Source organism: Lampetra planeri, chromosome 8 (genome assembly GCF_965212315.1).
Source record: "Lampetra planeri chromosome 8, kcLamPlan1.2.h2, whole genome shotgun sequence".
NCBI lineage: Eukaryota > Metazoa > Chordata > Hyperoartia > Petromyzontiformes > Petromyzontidae > Lampetra > Lampetra planeri.
The window spans coordinates 11,087,873-11,106,581 of record NC_136114.1 but is presented as its reverse complement, the minus strand read 5'-3'; the positions used below and the strand labels follow the sequence as shown (position 1 = coordinate 11,106,581).

Below are 18,709 nucleotides of genomic sequence, written 5' to 3'. Positions count from 1 at the left end.
TCCCGTGATCCAATCGAGCTGACATTTTGCACACAGACTCGTTGTGCGTGACAATTTATTTTGTGAAATTTTTTTCCAAAAATTCCACTTTTTAGGAAAAAAAAACATTTCATATTTAATTTAAAATGCGAATGTGATAAAAATGAAACTCTTACTCAAGAAAAACAGAAATGAATAATAAAATAAAACCGATGCCACGCATATAAAGGATTTATAGTGAAAAACTTTGTTTTTACGGGTTAAATTTTTTTTTATTTAGGGCCCCTTAATGACATTTGCGACAGGGCCCAGCACGAACTAAATCCGGCACTGCACCGGCCACGCGTGCACGCGAGATGGCGCCACGTGCACGCGCGCCGAGATTGCGTGCACGCGAAGTGGCGCCGCGTGCACGCGCGCCGAGATCGCGAGGTTGGAGAGTTTCACGTGGACGGCGCGCGGATTACACTCGAACGCCGAGACCACGCGAACACGTGGCTTGTTAGAATAACAACACACCGTCTGAAAACCGGCGTAATTTACCGCCGCGATCTCGCAGGTCTTGGTTAAACGTTCGCGCATTTATTAGTTGTTTTTGTATTTTTTTTTTATCAAACATTCCTTTATTCTGACCTTCTCTCTTGAGTGTTTGGTCGGTGACCCTGGTTCTGTTTTTGTTTGCTGCTGTTCATGCATTTGCGCATTGTGCCGCTAGGATGGAATGCGCATTCTACATTTTAATTATTATTGTTGTTATTTAAAGATACATTTATCGATTTCTGGGTTCTTTTCCGACACGCCACGAAGTGAATCAAACGATCTGACTCTTGATAGAGCAACGTTATACTGGTAGGAACCTCCTGGTTACACCAGCCCACAGGGGATTATTGTGTCCGTCCGTCCGTCGTGCATGGAGGGACTGGGTGGGAAGGGAGGGGCTGGGTGGGGAGGGGAGGGTGGAGAGGAGCTGGGTGGGGAGGGTGGGGCTGGGTGGGGCTGGGTGGGGGGTGGGCTGAGTGGGGAGGGGCTAGTCACCCCATGGTGCCCTTATAAAACTCAACGTTTAACCTACTCACGCCGGCTTGTGCCCGCCCTCACAGTCGGGCATATTTGCGCAATACACCACGCCTGCCGTTGACCGTGGCCATTGACCGAGCAACCCAACGTTCCTACCAGCTCCCTCCGCAGGAATGTGTTTATTGGAATCCGGCTGAGTTTGTTGCAGACATCCCCGAGCCTTTGATATACAAGATAGAGATGGCCCACTAGGACAGCTGTACGTGTGCACGCTGACTCTTCTCTCGCACCGTACGTAGCCAACCGTTGTGACTAACGAAACGTCAATAATGTAGTTTTCCACTTGAAGCAACTCGTCAAGGTTAAGGGGTTAGGAGCGGTGACGCAGGGGGCTTGCGCACTGCCTGTAACGTGATGAACCCGGCGAGTTGGAGTTTAATTTGTGACCACGTCCATTCGGCGACTAATATCCGAATCGCTCAAGGCATCTCTTCAACTCAACGTCCTTTCACGAACCCCCATTGGCCAGCGTGGTGAAGTATGGTCAAACAATCTTCCATGCAAGACTAGGCCTTCACGCAGAGGTGGATTAAAAATGGGTTATCGTGTTGATATACCATACGGTTTACGTATGAAGACCAAAGTTACGAATGAACTCAAATTGATCAACACTGGCGCTTCCAGGATGTGTACCGGATTCACCATTGACAATTGAAAGTGCGTGCACTCTCTAAGCTGGATTGCAGGAGGTAAAGCCACTTACCAGCAGCCTTTGGTTAATTTTAAACTTCAAACAAAGCCATGATATTTGACGACGCACTTCAAGGCTCGCGTGTTCAAATAACACGTTATGAGACGTGAAAGTACACGGACATCCCTTGTTATCGATCGGCTGCTGGATCACTTGCCTCCCCACTAACACATGTGCGGGTCCGTGGGCGATATCTGACCATACTTCACCTCGCTGGTCAGTGCGGGTTGATTGTACTCGCGTGCAAGTAACACATAGTTAAATATTGCAGGGCGCACACGCTGCACATGCCTGATGATGCTGAGCGCAATCACGCCAGGCGATGTGTACGTTCCCGTAGACGAGGCCACGTTGCCCAAGGACTGCCGATCGCTCCACCGGTTCTCAAACCAATCCGAATTCATTTCAAGATCGCAATCAGTCCTCTCTGAGATCATCTATGGACTCCTCTGTTCCTACCTCTCATCTCTCATCTCACTCTACTCCCCTACATCTCCCCTCTCATCTCACTCTACCCCCCCCCCTACCTCTCCCCTCTCATTTCACTCTACCCCCCCCCCTACCTCTCCCCTACCTCTCCCCTCTCATCTCACTCTACCCCCCCCCCCCCACCTCTCCCCTCTCATCTCACTCTACCGCCCCTACCTCTCACCTCTAATCTCACTCCACCCCCCCACCTCTCCCCTCTCATCTCACTCTACCTCCACTACTCTCCCTACCTCTCGCACCACTCTACTCCCATCAACGCACTCTGCTACCTATCTCGTATCACCGCACTCCCCGCCACGCGCTCTCCACTCCAGGCCTACCAGCGAAGACCTTCCCCCAAGTCATATTCACTCAACGGGAGGTCGCTCGCTGATCATTGTGGTGAAGAATGCTCAAACAGCCGCACACCATCGACACTGCGTCGTGCGTGGCGGCCCTCCTTCAGCAGTGGATTGACAACGGCTGTAACACGAACGGCGCGAACCGTGGCTTAAAACAAAACAAGGAATGCCTGGAGTGCGTCCAAAGCAAACACGTGCGCGCGTGTGCACATACGCACCCTTTGCTGCTGTATTTACCTGGTTAATGAGCCAACACCACTCGCGGTTACGAAAAAAAAGGGTGGCCAGGCGAGGCGATTGAATGGGTGACTTTCAAATAACCACAGGCGCGCAAAATAATTCGTTCTCGGTCAAGTGACCGGGAATGCCAAGTAACCTAATTTAGACACCGTCACAGTAGCACCCACGTGCCGCATAACGAACTCACCCATGAGATGTGTGGACTTGCCAGTACAAATTGCTCAGGGTGGGGGGGGGGTGTTTCTTATTCACTTTATAATTCAATGTAGATTCACGTAGCATCTGAATGCGACCGTATCTCAAGCCGTTGGGCAGCAACAGTGGGTATGGTTTGTTTTGTTTTTGTTTCTCAAGAGGCAGTGTTCCGTAGGCAGAGGGAAATAAAAGACTAAGATCATCCGTGTAACCTTTACGGGCTGTTGGGGCAAGTGTTGTTCGCAAGCACCGATGAAGGTCGGCACAGCACACGAAGGGGTTGGTGTATAGCAACCACGCTCGGCTGCATTTGTCCCCCCAGTGACGACGACGTCTACACACCGCACGAGCGACTCACTTTGAAGGGTGAGTCGACTCAGCAGAGAACCCAAGACCAGTTCAGATATTCATCGCCGATGTTGGCTGTGAGCAAAAGTCGAACTCGGGTTTTAACGGGTTCGTAGCGCTAACCGATACACTACCGTTGCCTGTGTTTTTTGTTTAATAAGAAATCATTTTCCATAGGCAGAGGAGAAAACGCATAGACTCGCACAGAGACCTGCAGAATTACACAAATTCTCATGAAGAGACCAACAGACTATATATAGAGACTCTTGCAACATATCATACAACGTGGATGTACATCGCGCCTATACAACGTGACGCTCTCTCAACACGCTCTACAGAAACAGTGTGCGGGACATTTATTTCATCGAGTCGGAAGAAAAACTAATTGTGGAAAAATATCAAAGATTCGTGAATACAAATTTGTGCACTTTCAAAATAATACTTAAGAATGCAAACTCAGTATTGCAATGATCCCGTTCAACTTGTCCAGCCAACAACTGAACTCTGCATAATCGGACCAATTCCAGGCGTTGTCTCCACGGTTGGTTCGCACGCCAACTTACAGGGTGTTTGAAAATGATGGACCCGATTTGTTTAATCGCTAGATCTCTGCAACCATGAACCGCCCATGAATGAAACTCTTACCACTTGAAAGGGCGGGGCATAAAGAAGGCGGGGCATAGAGAGGGCGGGGCTTAGAGAGGGCGGGGCATGGAGAGGGCGGGGCATAGAGTTTCAAATGATCACCGCTAGATGCCTCTCCCAGCGCACAAACAGCCTCTAGCCTCAGTCATTCGCAAGACGCGCTGCCGCAACGTTGGATAAGTCGCACGGGACCCCAAGACTTGGCGCTACACTCTTGGCCCCCCAAGATCCCCAGACCATCACAGCCTGCGACTTTTTCTTGTGGGGATACGTCAAAGACCGTGTTGTTTTTGTGCCACCATCAGCGACTAATCTGGATGACCTCAAGAACAGAATCACGGCAGCGGTGACTTCAGTGGAAGAAGACACTTTGAGAGGCGTTTGGGACGAATTCAACTATCGTCTCGATGTTGCCCATACAGCAGGTGGAGGGCACATAGAGCATTTATAAAATGGTTAGTACAATTTGACAACTCATTAAACCGTTTGTAATTTTTTGTGTAATTGTAGCATGTTGCCATCGTGAAATATAGTGCTTTAAAATTGGGTCTATTATTTTAAACACCCTATATTTCTTCCCTCAAGCTTTCGCCACGCACTGCTGCGACGCATATCCAGGAGCGAGAATTCGGTTGAAGACACCCGCATTGGTGCGTGGCAAAGCTTGAGAGTATTTGTTATATATTCTTGGTTCTTTCGGTAAAGTCACGTAGAAGGGAAATAATACAATAATATTAATGTCAAAAATAACAATTCTCACGACGTTTCGACTGCAACACAAGCAATCGTCATCAGGTGAGAAATCCACAGCAAGAAAATTTGAACAAAATTTTTTTTATTGTTTTATATTTTTTTTATTTTATTATTTCCCTTCTACGTGACTTTACCGAAAGAACCAAGAATACGAATCCCTGCAGTCACGAAAGCTTTAAATCAAAATTTAGTATTTGTTAAATCCTCTCAACAGGCATCAAACGCAACGCGTTCAGTCCGTGTACTCGTTAACCCTCAAATTCCCCTGCACGCACTCTCAACTCTCAACCTTTGCCCAGGCAACACTGCAGGTGACGCCGGCACAAACGCGGGTGCAAGTGACCGATTCGAGATCGAAGACAATGAAGCGTGGGTTTGAGTTCACCTTTTTATTCGTTTCACATGCACACGTATCCACGGCGCGCTTCTTTCGCACCGTACGTATCCAACCGTGCTCATCGGAGTTGTTGCTGTGAGTGTGCTACCATCTACCTATTACTATATTTTGCACCGGTAAAAGAGATGTCTCATAGTGAGCTACCATCGTTGTAAATGTATAAATGAATATCCCAAATCAAGTTTCTATACCCTGTATTTCGTCACCAACAGTCCCAATCTCAAAACTATTTATTTTTATTCAGTATGAGTTTGGATATTTGCCGAGTTCCATTAATGGCGAGTGTTTTAAGTAGTGTGGGAGTACTGGGGAGACAACACGCGCACCGAGATGGGGACACTCATAAAAAGTAGATCCGCACAAATAAATGCAACAATCCATTCGCTGTACCCGCATCTCATGGCCTCCTCGCAGCCCCATGCGGGTTGGCAGTTTCACGACAAAACGGCGGAGAATTGGCGAGCAATTGCACTCTAGCGCGGAATACTGCCGCTCTGAAGACTAGTCACGGAGCCAAATGGGCAGTATGTGAGCCCCCCGAAGCTCAATCGTGATTGGCCTGATCAGTGATTTTCACTGCAGCGCCACAACGCTAAAGGTTTTATGGGATTTAAACCCCGCTGCGTGGACCCGACTGATAGCGGAGAGAGAGAAAAAAAATCCCTCCGCTCACGTAAGTGCTTAGTCGCGTGCGACCGTGGTTTGCACGAATCTTCGCGGTTGTGGTGGCGAAGTGACACCACGGGCTGGGTTTCTACTTCACGAATTCACGGGGCTATGTCGAAGTCGGCATGCGGCCTCCGTGCTGGTGTTTGTGTTCAGACCCCACACCCCCCGCTATTCACCAGCGCAGTGACTCGGGGCAGTATTTCTCCACCAGCGCTGCATAGTAGGGTTTCAACTCCTCCACGTTGGGCAAATCCTCGCTCTTCGTGTACAGGTCGAATTTGCTGCAACATTATATATGAAGAAGAAGAAGAAAAAAAAAGATGTATAAATGAACAGGACATATACGTTGCGTCTTAAAGATTATTGAGAAGTTATGGTCAAACAACCGCCGCACATAACCAACCTCACCCAGCAGAGATGTGGCAAAATCACTCCGTGGATACGTTACCCGACATCCAGCGTGGGTGTGTTTTTTTGTTATATTTTATTCATTCAGATGAATGCACGTATGTTGAACTTCTATCGGGCTATAATTTATTGCATACTCTTTGGGTCTTTCGGTGAAGTCACGTGACTTTACCGAAAGACCCAAAGAGTATGGATTCCTGCAGTCACGAAAGCTTCAAATCACTGTCAGTTATTATAAAGTGGCTGGGAGGGGACCTCAACATCACTTTTAAGAAGCCACTGGAGCTACGCACTTTCAAATCAAGATTTGAAAACTCACTCATTGCTTTTTGTGTTTTAGTAGACTCGTGTGAGACAGCTTGCGACTTAGAGGCCACATATATCTATCGACAAAGATAAGAGCCACATCACTTTGGGATTAATTTTCAAGTGAGGCGTGGGGGAAGGGCTTTGGACGTACGCGAGGTTAAGTCACGCCTGTCGGTTCCACGAGTGGCGTTGTTCGCTTGCAACGGAGCACCACAGACGGCACGAGCACCTCTCGTTTGCTGTTCCGCGACTTCGGCTTGCGTGTGAAGAGCGGGGCATTGTACAGCCTTGCAGCTTTCAGTTAGATTGCTTTTATGATACTCGGGGTTTTCCCCCTTATTTCTGGCAACAAAACTGAAACCTTTTTACAAGGATTCATGTCTGCATTAACCACAATACTTACATACATACCATGATCATATATGCATTGTCCTTGAAACTGATTGGTCCACACCAAGGGACGGCTTTCTTTTGAGCCTCGACCCAATTGGTGCACGACCAGAGGACGCCCAAAGGCGGGGGGGAAACCCTTATTATTATTATATTTTGGTACTGGCAAAGGAGGTCTAATGATGATGATGATGCTTTTATGATGTTTATACTGTTCGCCTTTTGGCGTTCTCTGGTCTGACACTGGTGAGACATCGCCGCGTTAAGAAGGCTGCTGTCTCTGGTGTAGGCCAATTAGTTTCAAAGGCAATGCCAGATATTATAATCAGAGCAAGTTTGTTTGCATGTATTGCCACAGGTACGTGTGGTTCATGCGGACTTGATGCCTTGCAAAAGGTATCCCTTTGGTGTTTTGACCACCTTAACACCTGTTTTATTACCAGCTAGGGTATAGAGCCTGTTCTCATATTTATTCATGATTTCATTTCATTTTTCTGCAGCTGGGACTTTTAACGAACTGTCCGCCAGTAAGGGGGCGAGCGCGTTAGAGAAGTGATGGACGCGTTATAGAGTGATGGACGCGTTAGAGTGATGAAGGCGTTAGAGTGATGGACGCGTTAGAGTGATATACGCGCGTAAGAGTGACGTGGACGCGTTAGAGGAGTGATGGACGCGTTATAGAGTGATGTACACGCGTTAGAGTGATGAAGGCGTTAGAGTGATGAAGGCGTTAGAGTGATGAAGGCGTTAGAGTGATGAAGGCGTTAGTGATGAAGGCGTTAGAGGAGTGATGGACGCGGGACTCACTTGAACTCTCTCACCCAGGGCAGCATCGCCCTGTCCTGCTCGTTGCACAGGTGGCCATAGTCACCGGCCGTGTGCCACGGGTAGAATGAGTGGTAGCGCACGATGTAAAAACCCTAAGGAGCGCAAAGGCAACAAGAAAGTCTTTAATAATAGAGGGTTTTTTTGGGTTAGATCGCGTAAATATGTAAATGTGTCGTTAAACCCGCCACCACCCGACACAGCCAACTAGCAAGGGTTGTCACGTAAACAGAACGTGGCCAATTCGTCACTAGTACAGCACTAGTGTATAGTAGTGTAGTGTATAGTAGTGTAGTGTATAGTAGTGTAGTGTATAGTCGTGTAGTGTATTGTATTGTGTATAGTAGTATAGTTTATAGTGTAGTGTATAGTGTAGTATACTAGTACAGCACTAGTGTATAGTAGTGTAGTGTATAGTGTAGTGTATAGTCGTGTAGTGTATTGTATTGTGTATAGTAGTATAGTTTATAGTGTAGTATACTAGTACAGCACTAACCGGTGTGTTGGAGAGCCAAGCCACAACATTTACCATCTGAGTACGAGTGTAGGGGCAAGTGCTGTTAGCGAGCACCTATGAAGGCCGCAACGGCACACGAGGGGGTGGGGTGGCCAGCACCACGCCCGGCCGCCTTCGTCTCCCGAGTGGCGACGTTTGCTCATTTTTTTCAGGCTGAGTCGACCTAAAAGAGGCTCATTACCGGTTCAGAAAATCGTCACCGGTGTTGACCGTGGGCGGGAATTGAACTCGAGTCGCCGGGTTCGTAGCGCAGCGCGCTAACCCCCCACCACCCGCTCACTCCAAGCATCTCGCGGGCAAAGACAAAGATCCCCCGTATAGCCTTAACAGACTTTGGGGCAAGTGCTGTTCGCGAGCACACGCATTTCACGCGACAGGTCACCCCCCCCCCCTGCTCCCGATGATGTTCACACGCGGTGCTGCCTTGCCGTGTACTATTCTGAGCTCACAAGTTGCTGTGCGAGTCCTTGCATCCTCTGAGTTGCTGCTTTCTCGAAAGAGTCCAGCTCTGCGACTCGTGCCCAACGAATTAACAGCTAGGCAAGGCTTCATCGCAACGGACGTTGTTTTTCTACTCCTACGCAAAGGGTCTGGCAGCGAAACGACTTCACCGTGGCGTAGAAACACCTGCTGGTGAGAGCTAAATCAAATAAATATATATAATACTCTTTGGTTCTTTCGGCAAAGTCACGTAGGTATACCTACGTGACTTTACTGAACCAACGAGTATGGATTCCTGCAACGACGAAAGCTTCAAATCAAGATAAAAATAAAGTTTGAGCATTTAAAAAAAAGCATTACCACCTCCCTCGATCAGAATCTTCTCGTGATTGGAAACTCACCTCCTCGGGGATGGTGCACTCGTTAAACTTCAACACCCGGTACATGTACTCTGAAACAAATGGCAGACGGATGTTTGTTTTTTATTTCTCACGAGCACACGCGAAAACAAAGTCGGCAAAGTAAAAAAGAATACACGTAACAGACATTTTAGTTCATCGTCAGTCTGTGGGTCTTACGGACCAATATTTTCCAGCAACGATTGGTTTCGAGTTCTCTACGTCTCATCAGCAATACACAGATGCGGCTTGTCTCGAACGAAACAACAATTCTTGTTGTCTTGCCCAATGAAACCCTCTTTGAGTGTCAATGATTTTTTTTCAGGACGGCGCTGCTTACATTCATAACTTTAAAAAAAAGTGAATTTTTTGGGGAGTTAGATCGCGTAAATATAAATGTGTCGTTAAACCCGCCACCACCCGACACGGCCAAACAGGAAGGTTTGTCACGTGAACGTTGCAGAGTAACTCCAACACACCGGCGTTGCTGTGCTCGTAACAAATTGGCGTGTTCTGTTTACGTGACAAACCTTACTATTTGGCCGTGTCGGGTGGTGGCGGGCGTAAAGACACATTTATATTTACGCGATCTAACCCAAAACAAACTTGTATTATAGACGATATTGGTCGCGGGAGGCTACGCGTCAGGCTGCTCGCGTTGTGTGGCGACACCCTCTTGCTGCACTTTTTATCTTGGACGTTAGAAAGCCGATGCGTGCGGGGAGAAGAAACACAGCGTGCCGGACAGCTCGATCAGCAGCCTACTTTCTCTACTGCACCACCATGAGCACCTCCACACGGGCGCCTCGTGCAACATGAACACCGCCGGCTCTCGGCTTCATTAAAACCCTTTTCGTCGGATAATGTACGTGCGTGGTTTTTTTTTTACGTGACAGAATACATCGCGGGGCATTTTCTTAAGATGCAATAACTCGAGGCTGGATATTAAGCGGACCTCATATCAGCACGATTCTGGTATAAGCAACACACGCTTGAAACACCATTGGAACCTCATTTGCCAGTAGCAAAATATGATAATTGGTTTTTTACACTTTTATCTGGCAACAAAACTGACACCTTTTTTACAAGGAGTCATGTTTGCATTGACCACAATACCTGCAGTCAGAATGCAAACAAAAAAACATAACTCTGATAATGTATCAGAGTTACGTTTCATCTGGTCCAACACCATGTGAGACTAGGCTCTAAAGAAAGCTGTCTCGGGTGTCGACCAATCAATTTCAAGGACAGTGCATACATTATCAGAGTTGTGTTTTTTTTGTTTGCATTCCGACTGCAGGTATTGTGGTCAATGCAAACATGACTCCTTGTAAAAAAGGTGTCAGTTTTGTTGCCAGATAAAAGGGTAAAAAACCAATTATCACACGCTTGTAACTTCTGAAACAAGGCTCACTCTCCTGCGGATGTCAGGACACCGAGCCTTGCCCGCTGTGAGCTTCTGCTGTAACAATGAGTGTGTGTGCCGCACACACCGTCTTACCATCGTGACCCCACGACATGGAGACTTTGTCCAAGCCGCAGTTGGGCTCGTATATGCCGCAGAGAGTACTGCAAATGGGTGGGGAAGCCAACAGCCTTAGTTGAAATACATTTTTATGTTCGCCATTAATGAAATTATCCGGCTGTTTTAATGAATGTACTTTTCACGATTAATGCCATTCATTGGCGCCTGGTCGTGGGGTTAATTGTTAACAAGCAGACCGCTCCGTATACATAAGCCGAACGTTACAGTAGACAGCACGCTTAATTAGTCTCTTTATATATTATTCTTCATTTTTTTCCCCTCCGTATTATTCTACGAGCAAGGGATTTGCCTCCGAACGGCCACGTTGCATAAACTCCCACTGAATCTGGTTTAATTAGTGGTGCACTAGGGACGCGACCAAGGTGACACGCGGGGTCACTTCTTCATTAACTCCGGAGAAGCTTATTCTGGAGAGTTTATAACGTCATTAAAGCTATTAAGCTTCATGCCCTCGCCCCACTATTCCCACTGGTGACTCCGTCTTAAGAAGGCTCCCTTGCGCCAAGGTTGTGTGACAGCAACGGCATGAAGCACAACTACTGCGTCGGAAAGACAGCGTCTGAATTCAGACGCTGTCTTTCCGACAGACCTGTTCTTCACCTGAGGACGGCTGCTTGCGTTGTGGCCGAAACGTCGTGGGAATTATTTTATTATGTTTTATTTTTATTATTTCCCTTCTACGTGACTTTACCGAAAGAACCAAGAAGATGAATCCCTGCAGTCACGAAAGCTTTAATTCGAAATACTGCGACTTACTCTGTGAACAACGTGTGCGTAATCCCACAATCTATTGCGTGATGATGCCGAACAATGCCAAACATTTACCCAGAAAAGCCTCACTGAGTCGCAAGACTTCCCGTTGTTTTTTTTTTAGGAAGAGGGGTGGGGGGTCCTCCTTTTTTGGGATAGATGGCCACTGCTATGAACGAGGTGTGCAACGAGTGGAGAGGATATCTTGAGTCCCCAGAGAACACCCACCACGCATCAGAGGGAGTGATACTCAGCACCGCTATCCCCTCCTTCCCGCACCTTGCCTGACAGCACTTGGCAAGCCCCCAGTGATCAATCGTGTAAGCACCCTTGTCAAGTCTTACCATGTTACGGCGCTATAGAAATTGTTATACTGGTAGGAACCACCTGGTTCCACCAGCCCACAGGGGATTATTGTGTCCGTCCGTCCGTCGTGCAGGAAAGGGCTGGGTGGGGAGGATGGGGAGGGTGGGGCTGGGAGGGGAGGGTGGGGAGGGGCTGGGTGTGGACGGTGTTGAGGGGCTGGGTGGGGAGGGTGAGGAGGGGCTGGGTGGGGAGGGTAGGGCTGGGAGGGGCTGGGTGGGGAGGAGCTGGTCACCTCGTGGTGCCCTTATAAAACTCAACGTTTAACCTACTCACGCCGGCTTGTGCCCGCCCTCACAGTCGGGCATATTTGCGGAATACACCACGCCGCCGTTGACCCTGGCCATTGACCGAGCAACCCAACGTTCCTACCAGCTCCATCTGCAGGAATGTGTTTCTTAACCGGCTAAATGCTGATTAGCTTCCAATATCTCGGCACACCTTGCACTGGGCGATGGGCTTGCATGCCTTGCGACTTTCGTGTATAGTGTAAATGTGAATTGTGGCCCGTGCATAATCCACAATGAGTGTCACGTTGCATTTACTTGTAGCGCGCGTCGTGTGAGTCCGGGTTATCTTGGAAAGTGGAGTCTCTGTAGACGATCGATTTCTGGAAAGCGCATCCAACTGGAAAGGTATCTCCAACCACGCACCACTGGAGGCAAAAGGATTCACACATTCACTCAACTACAACAGCTGTGTGAGATACCACAGCGAGAGGTCAATAGCTGCGTGAGACACCACAGCGAGAGGTCAACAGCTGTGTGAGACACCACAGCGAGAGGTCAACAGCTGTGTGAGACACTACGACGAAAGGTCAACAGCTGTGTGAGATACCACAGCGAGAGGTCAACAGCTGTGTGAGACACTACGACGAGAGGTCAACAGCTGTGTGAGACACTACGACGAGAAGCCAGAGAGGCGCACGCGGCTCCAGAGCCGCGGCAGCTTTTGCCAACCCCCCCCCCCCGAGCGAGTTGGTGTCCGCGGCGTGCGCGTTGACCTCACCTGGGGCTCTCCCCAGCGGGCCATGATCTTCCCGAGGTCGTGGATTAGGCCGACGAGCTGGAGCCAGTCTGCAGGAGAATGAGCACAGCAAAACAAGCAGTGAACGTTTGCGTGATGCGATGTACAAGCAACCCCACACCCCCCCCACCCATCCTTGCGTGAGTATAGAGTCTCAACTATCACAGACCTTCAAGCACTCTCACGTTGGCCGACCTTTTCGGTCGGTAAATATCAACTGAATTATTATATTTCAATTATTTACATCTGTCTGTCAATCCACTGTTGAATTAAATCCACCCCCCTCCCTCCCCCTCCCCCATGCTGTATCAGTCATGGAGGTTGTTTGACCATACTTCCCCACGCTGGTTATTGTGGGTTGTTGAAGGAGGGGAGGACCCAGGACCGCCGTGAGCCCAGAAACCTGACCTTGATTCCAAACCCGGGCGAACATCAGTGGAAAGTGATGTCTCAACTGGTCCTGGGCTCTACCCCTTCACCAAACTGCAGTGGCCAGCGTGGTGAAGTATGGTCAAACAACCCCCATGGCCAACACTCCACGTGAAGAACCTGCAGTAGAGGATTAACACAGGGCTGTCAGCTGTTATTATCAAGACAAACTAAACCATGGTCTTTAACGACATCATCTAACCTATAAAGAGCAAGTAAATAAATGCGTGAAATAAATTGACCTCTTTTCTATTTCTGCACATGAACATTATATTAATAAGACTTACATTCACTGGCACCGACTATGGATTAAAATCGGCCGCTGTAACAGAAATTCTCACCCATCGGTTACAGGCCATGGACCAGTAGCATTACTGTGGTGGCAAATCTTTAGTGGTACCAATGTTTCTTTTATGACCATGAAATGAACTATGCGACAACTTACGGATGTGAAAAGTTTATCACAGCGTTAACTTTTATTAGCCACGCAAAGACGTTGGTACCATGTAAACCCTAAACTTTTTATATGTCAACTTTGTAAAAGAAAACATTTTTAGAGCGATTCAAAATATTCTTTAACTGTTTTACAAGTCAATATTTTCTGCCTGTTCTGTACTCTGAAACATTACTACATGTAAAGTATTTAATACAATTGTAGCCTATTGTAATATATGTTTGTATTTTAGGGGATGATACGTTTTCATCTGTTTATAAAAAATAAAAATTGCTGAAACCACTCTAGTTTTACCAAGTCATGCGATACGCATTTGTGATGGACTGGACTCATAATAGTGCAAGATAATACGCGTGCAGACTTACTTACGATCAAGTAAAATAAATATTTATATATCTCGACCAAACGAAGCTACATCATAACTATTTATGAGCGCAGCACTCTTCATTTAGATGAGACCCTGCTGATAATTGTAAAAAGTTGAGTCGTCACCAACACTATTAGACCGGGTTTTTGTTCTGGGCCAATGGACTGCCATTGTTGTACCATATGCTTGGGTCTTTCGGTAAAGTCACGTAGATAGGTTCAAATAAAAATAATTGCAACACAAGCGGTCGTCTTCAACACAAGCGGTCGTCTTCAGGACCCTTTTCTTGAAGACGACCGCTTGTTTTGCGATCGAAACGTCGGAGTTTTTTTTGTTATTTTAATTTTTTTTTTTTGAGCCTATCTACGTGACTTCACCGAAAGACCTAAGAATATGAATTCCTGCAGTCACGAAAGCTTTAAGTCAAGATCGCTGTACCATGTCCTGCACTACCACTAGGAAGAGTGCCCGCTCGGTTCGAGGAACCAAACTGATCGGCTCGGCCCTGGGTTTATCAAACAGTGGGCGGCCGGGGGTGGGTCGGGGGAAACGCAGAGCCTTGCGGTCCGGATGCGTGCCACGCTGTCGAAGCCGCACGCGAAATGGATCGACGATTCCTGGGTGGCCAAACACGGGTTTAAGACGCGGTGGGTCGTGGAAACGCGGCACTTGTTTTTAAATCATTTATATTAAGTTCACTTGCTTGCTTGCTTGCGCGCTTACGACCGTGCAAATCTTTCGGTCGTTTTTTAACCCACTCGAGCTAACATTTTGCACACAGACTCGTTGTGCGTGACAATTTCTTTTCGTGAAAATGTTTTTCAAAAATGTTCCACTTTTTAAGACATTTTTTTTTTCATATTTAATTTAAAATTCCAATGTGATAAAAATGAAACTCTTACTCAAGAAAAACAGAAATTCATAATAAAATAAAACCGATGCCACGCATATAAAGGATTTATAGTGAAAAACTTTGTTTTTACGGGTTAATTTTTTTTGTGTTGGCGAGCACACGGACCCTTGTCCGGGTGAGCCTGGCGAATGGCCTCCGCCGTCTGGTACGCGTGGAACGAGTTGGGGAAGTCCACGTCCGGGTCCGACTCGTCCACCATCAGGTCCATCTCGGCGAGCGCCTTCATGATGCTCATGCGCGTGCGCTCCATGCGGCCCCACTGTGCGTGCTGCGGGGATGGCGGCAAGGGTGGCATCTCGCAGATTCATCACGTGCACATCATCTCTAGCCTGACAATTTACGTGCAACATCTGTCACATTTCAAGCCTGACAATTTACGTGCAACATCTGACACGTCTCTAGCCTGAAAATGCACCCATGAGTTGCACTTGAAAAACGATTCAACGGGCTGCCAGGCCAATCCATAAAGGGAGCATTTTGAGGGTTGGCGGCGGATCGTAAATATGTTGTGAAACTGCCTTCCCGTGTGCGGAGAGATGTCATAATCCTGACTTTCCAGGAGAGGGCATTGCAGCAAATATGTGGACCTCACCTATTCGCTCTGTATGGGAGAGTGTTTCCAACCAAGCACGTGTGGGTTCGTTATTATGGGAGCTCCGGTTTCCTCCCACTTATTAATTGCCCAATTACATCTTAATACGTAGGGGACGGCAGAACGTGGGCAATTGTTGGTCGCGCTGGTTCATCGTGTGGCTGCCTTCAAGCTTGTCTGTGGTTCGTCACTCCTTCGAGTTGTTCTCGCTCCACAAGAGCGAGCGAATACTCTTGCTGCGCGTTAAGTTGAACTTATTCATTGTTATTAAAAACTAAAATTGGAGATTTTACCGTGCAAAGAGCGGTGGACATGAAAGCACGTGGATGTATGTACGTGCATAGTAGAGTCGGTGCACCAAGCATGTTAGTACTCAGCATGTTACGTTTATTGTAACTATACGTAAATGGACACTTTATTTTGCTAATCTACAGATGGAAAAAAAAATCTGTATTGGAAGCTTGTGTCGTACGAATCAATCCTCCTTGGATCGTCCAATGGCTTTAGTAATACGCAGCCTATTGGCCTCACGTAAATAAAGAATTTGCCCAATATCACAAATTTATCCGAGGCAGGACTCTCCTACACAATAAACGAAACCTTGAGGTCTCATTGAGAATTTGATCACACGATAGATGTTTGGTCCCGCAGGCATGATTCAGTAAATCAACTCCTCGAGATGCAATGCACACTTTCCTGCAACATCAATGACTAACCGTGGTTAGTATTAACCAGGAACGATGTCAGGTTGTCGAGACAATGCCCTTTGGACTGTCGGGATTTTTCCTTTTCTTGGTTTACAACAAAGATTCGCCCGGCGTATCGCCTTTGACAGACTGTTGGGGCAAGTGCTGTTAGCGAGTAGCACCTACTAAGGCCGGCACGGCACACAAAGGGGGTGGGGGTGGCCAACACCATTCCCGGCCGCCTTTGTCTCCCTAGTGGTGATGTTTACATATCCCTCGACCTAGGGGAGGCCCATGCCTAAGTTCAGAGAATCGTCACCGGTGTTGTGCCGTGAGCAGGAATCGAACTCGGGTCTCCAGGCTCGTTGCGCAGTGCGCTAACCGCTACACCGCCGCTCCCCGCACTTATCATCTGCAACGATGACCTCAAACGTCGTCACCTTTTTACGCACGAGCTCCACGGTCTGGTAGGTGTGCATTTCTTTATACGTTTTCTTGATGCGTTCCTGGAGCGGGCCATTCTGAAAGGTGGAGGAACGCGTGAAGAAACGAATGGGCAGTCAGTTCCTAGACATTTGGCTATTCTTGCAGGCAAACAGAATCTCTTAAATCGGTGGCACCTCATCTATGTATGTACGTTGAACTTCTTTCGCACCGTACGTAGCCACCCATGCTAATCGGAGGTGCTACTACAAGTCGCTCAAAGGAGGACTGGATTGCAAAAGCAAAGAAATACGAAAGCAGGTGCACAGCAACAGTACTGTACAACAATCGTGAAACACGAGGTGGAAAAAAATACACATGATATCCTGAAACGAGCTGGATGTGAGCTCAGATAGGAACAGTTGCGGAGGAATACAATTCACGGAGAAAAAAAACCACGAGTCTACGTGGACGCGTCCGAGAAACGAGAGACTCAAGGGACGGAACGATGAAATCGCCTCGTGTGCCGGTGCTGAGGGGTGGATCATGGCACGGCAGGATCGTGCAAGATGCGGGGGCATCTTGGGGAGGCCTTCATCCAGCAGTGGATTGCAAAAAATGGGCCTCAAAGTTAATTGAGATCAATTTTGGCAGCGCAGTGGAGGCTTTTTTTTCCAGGGTCTTACCTCAAAGTTTCGGAAGTGCTCCTTGTTGGATTTGCTACATAGGTCACCGATGTCTGGCCGATAGACATGCGATGGATCAATGAAGTTCTGCAACAAATAAACACGCGCGCGCGCGCGCTGTTTAGCAAACGAAACATTGACGGGCAATTGCCCAGAATGAGCCGTCTGGGCGACACTGACAAGGGGGGGTTGACCTCGCACAAAGAGCCCCCTTGTCAAGACACGTGCGGTGCGTAACGAGGCATCGACTTCGTTTATCCCAACGGCGCTCTTTTAGTGTGGGTGTGTGTGTGTTCACGGGTTTCACGCATTGGATCTGGGTGCAACGGGTTACATGTTGGACAGAGTGTATGCGAGTGCGACTTTCATGGCGGCAGAAGTGCTCGTAACTGGACAGACGAGACAGAAGAAATGGAAAATAATAGACGGTAAAAAAAGAGACAAAAAATGCATTTTTTAAAATGGAAATCTCAACCCTGATTGGTGGCAATCCGTCAAACCGCCGTCAGCAAGTGCACGGCTAGAATGTGTATACGTTTGAAGCAAATTCATGATCAGCCGTGATCAAACCACCTATGGATGAATAACCCCCCAAAAAAAACCACCATCCTCTTTCAAGTCCCACGATGAAACAATCCACCCCACACCCGCAACTCTTAATTATCAATCCCACAGACACGTGCGGGGATGCTTGGTGGGTTATTAAACTGCAGAGAAGTGATCTGGCGACAACTTGACTTTGGGAGGTTTTCCTCCCACTGGCAGATTTGACCGTGGCTGATGATGATTAAGGCCAGAAAGCACCCCAACACGTGACCGTAATCAGCATCCCTTAAGATCAAGTCAAACGGTCAGCGTTCGCAAAATACAACGCGATATTCTTGTGCCGTCAAAATCTCTGCAGAAGTCCATTGTCTTGATAAATTGTCACTCACCTTGACCCGCATATTCGCGTGGTGCCAGATGGTCACTTGGGAGAGCAGTGGATGGGTGTCCTAGATTTACAACCCCAGTTAAATAGCGGCGATATCGCTGACCATTTCAAATGCGTGGTTTAAAATTAACGCATTTCGAGGTCTCTCTTATTAACGCGACAATGTTACTTAGTCATCCATGGCATGGGGTGGGACAGCTTTTGACGCTCGAGATGAAGTTGGCTGTAACGCTCAATTGAGCACATCTTCTGAAAGGATGTTACAAATTCTTGACATATCGTTCTCACCTTTGGCCATTGACGAGACTCGCTCCCAACTCGTCGTGTCTCTCCGTTCAGATTTTGGTTACAAAACGTTGGGAGGGTCGCAAGCTTTGTCACGCTTTTCGGGAGTTAATATGGATGTTCCATTTTGTAACTTAACTTGC

The 18,709-nt window shown here is 47.7% G+C and overlaps 1 protein-coding gene across 1 annotated transcript; it reads right to left on the bottom strand.

Moving 5' to 3' along the window:
* Positions 1–5,132: 5,132 nt before the first annotated feature.
* On the bottom strand, positions 5,133–18,392 carry MIOX (myo-inositol oxygenase). The gene is made up of 10 exons (XM_078597006.1): positions 18,283–18,392; positions 17,348–17,434; positions 16,679–16,759; positions 15,066–15,228; positions 12,780–12,847; positions 12,317–12,426; positions 10,614–10,681; positions 9,116–9,165; positions 7,739–7,851; positions 5,133–6,105 (listed from the first exon to the last, which is right to left on the bottom strand). The coding sequence occupies exons 1-10, from the start codon at positions 18,292–18,294 to the stop codon at positions 5,997–5,999; spliced, it is 861 nt and encodes a 286-aa protein (XP_078453132.1). The 5' UTR covers positions 18,295–18,392; the 3' UTR covers positions 5,133–5,996.
* Between the last annotated feature and the right edge of the window lie 317 nt (positions 18,393–18,709).

What these genes read in the sequence shown, in the direction of transcription:
- MIOX (XM_078597006.1), bottom strand. An exon ending in CATGTCGTGGGGTCACGATG is followed by an intron (nt 9,166 to 10,613) that starts GTAAGACGGTGT and finishes CATTTGTTTCAG; the next exon opens with AGTACATGTACCGGGTGTTG. An exon ending in AGTGCACCATCCCCGAGGAG is followed by an intron (nt 7,852 to 9,115) that starts GTGAGTTTCCAA and finishes TGCGCTCCTTAG; the next exon opens with GGTTTTTACATCGTGCGCTA.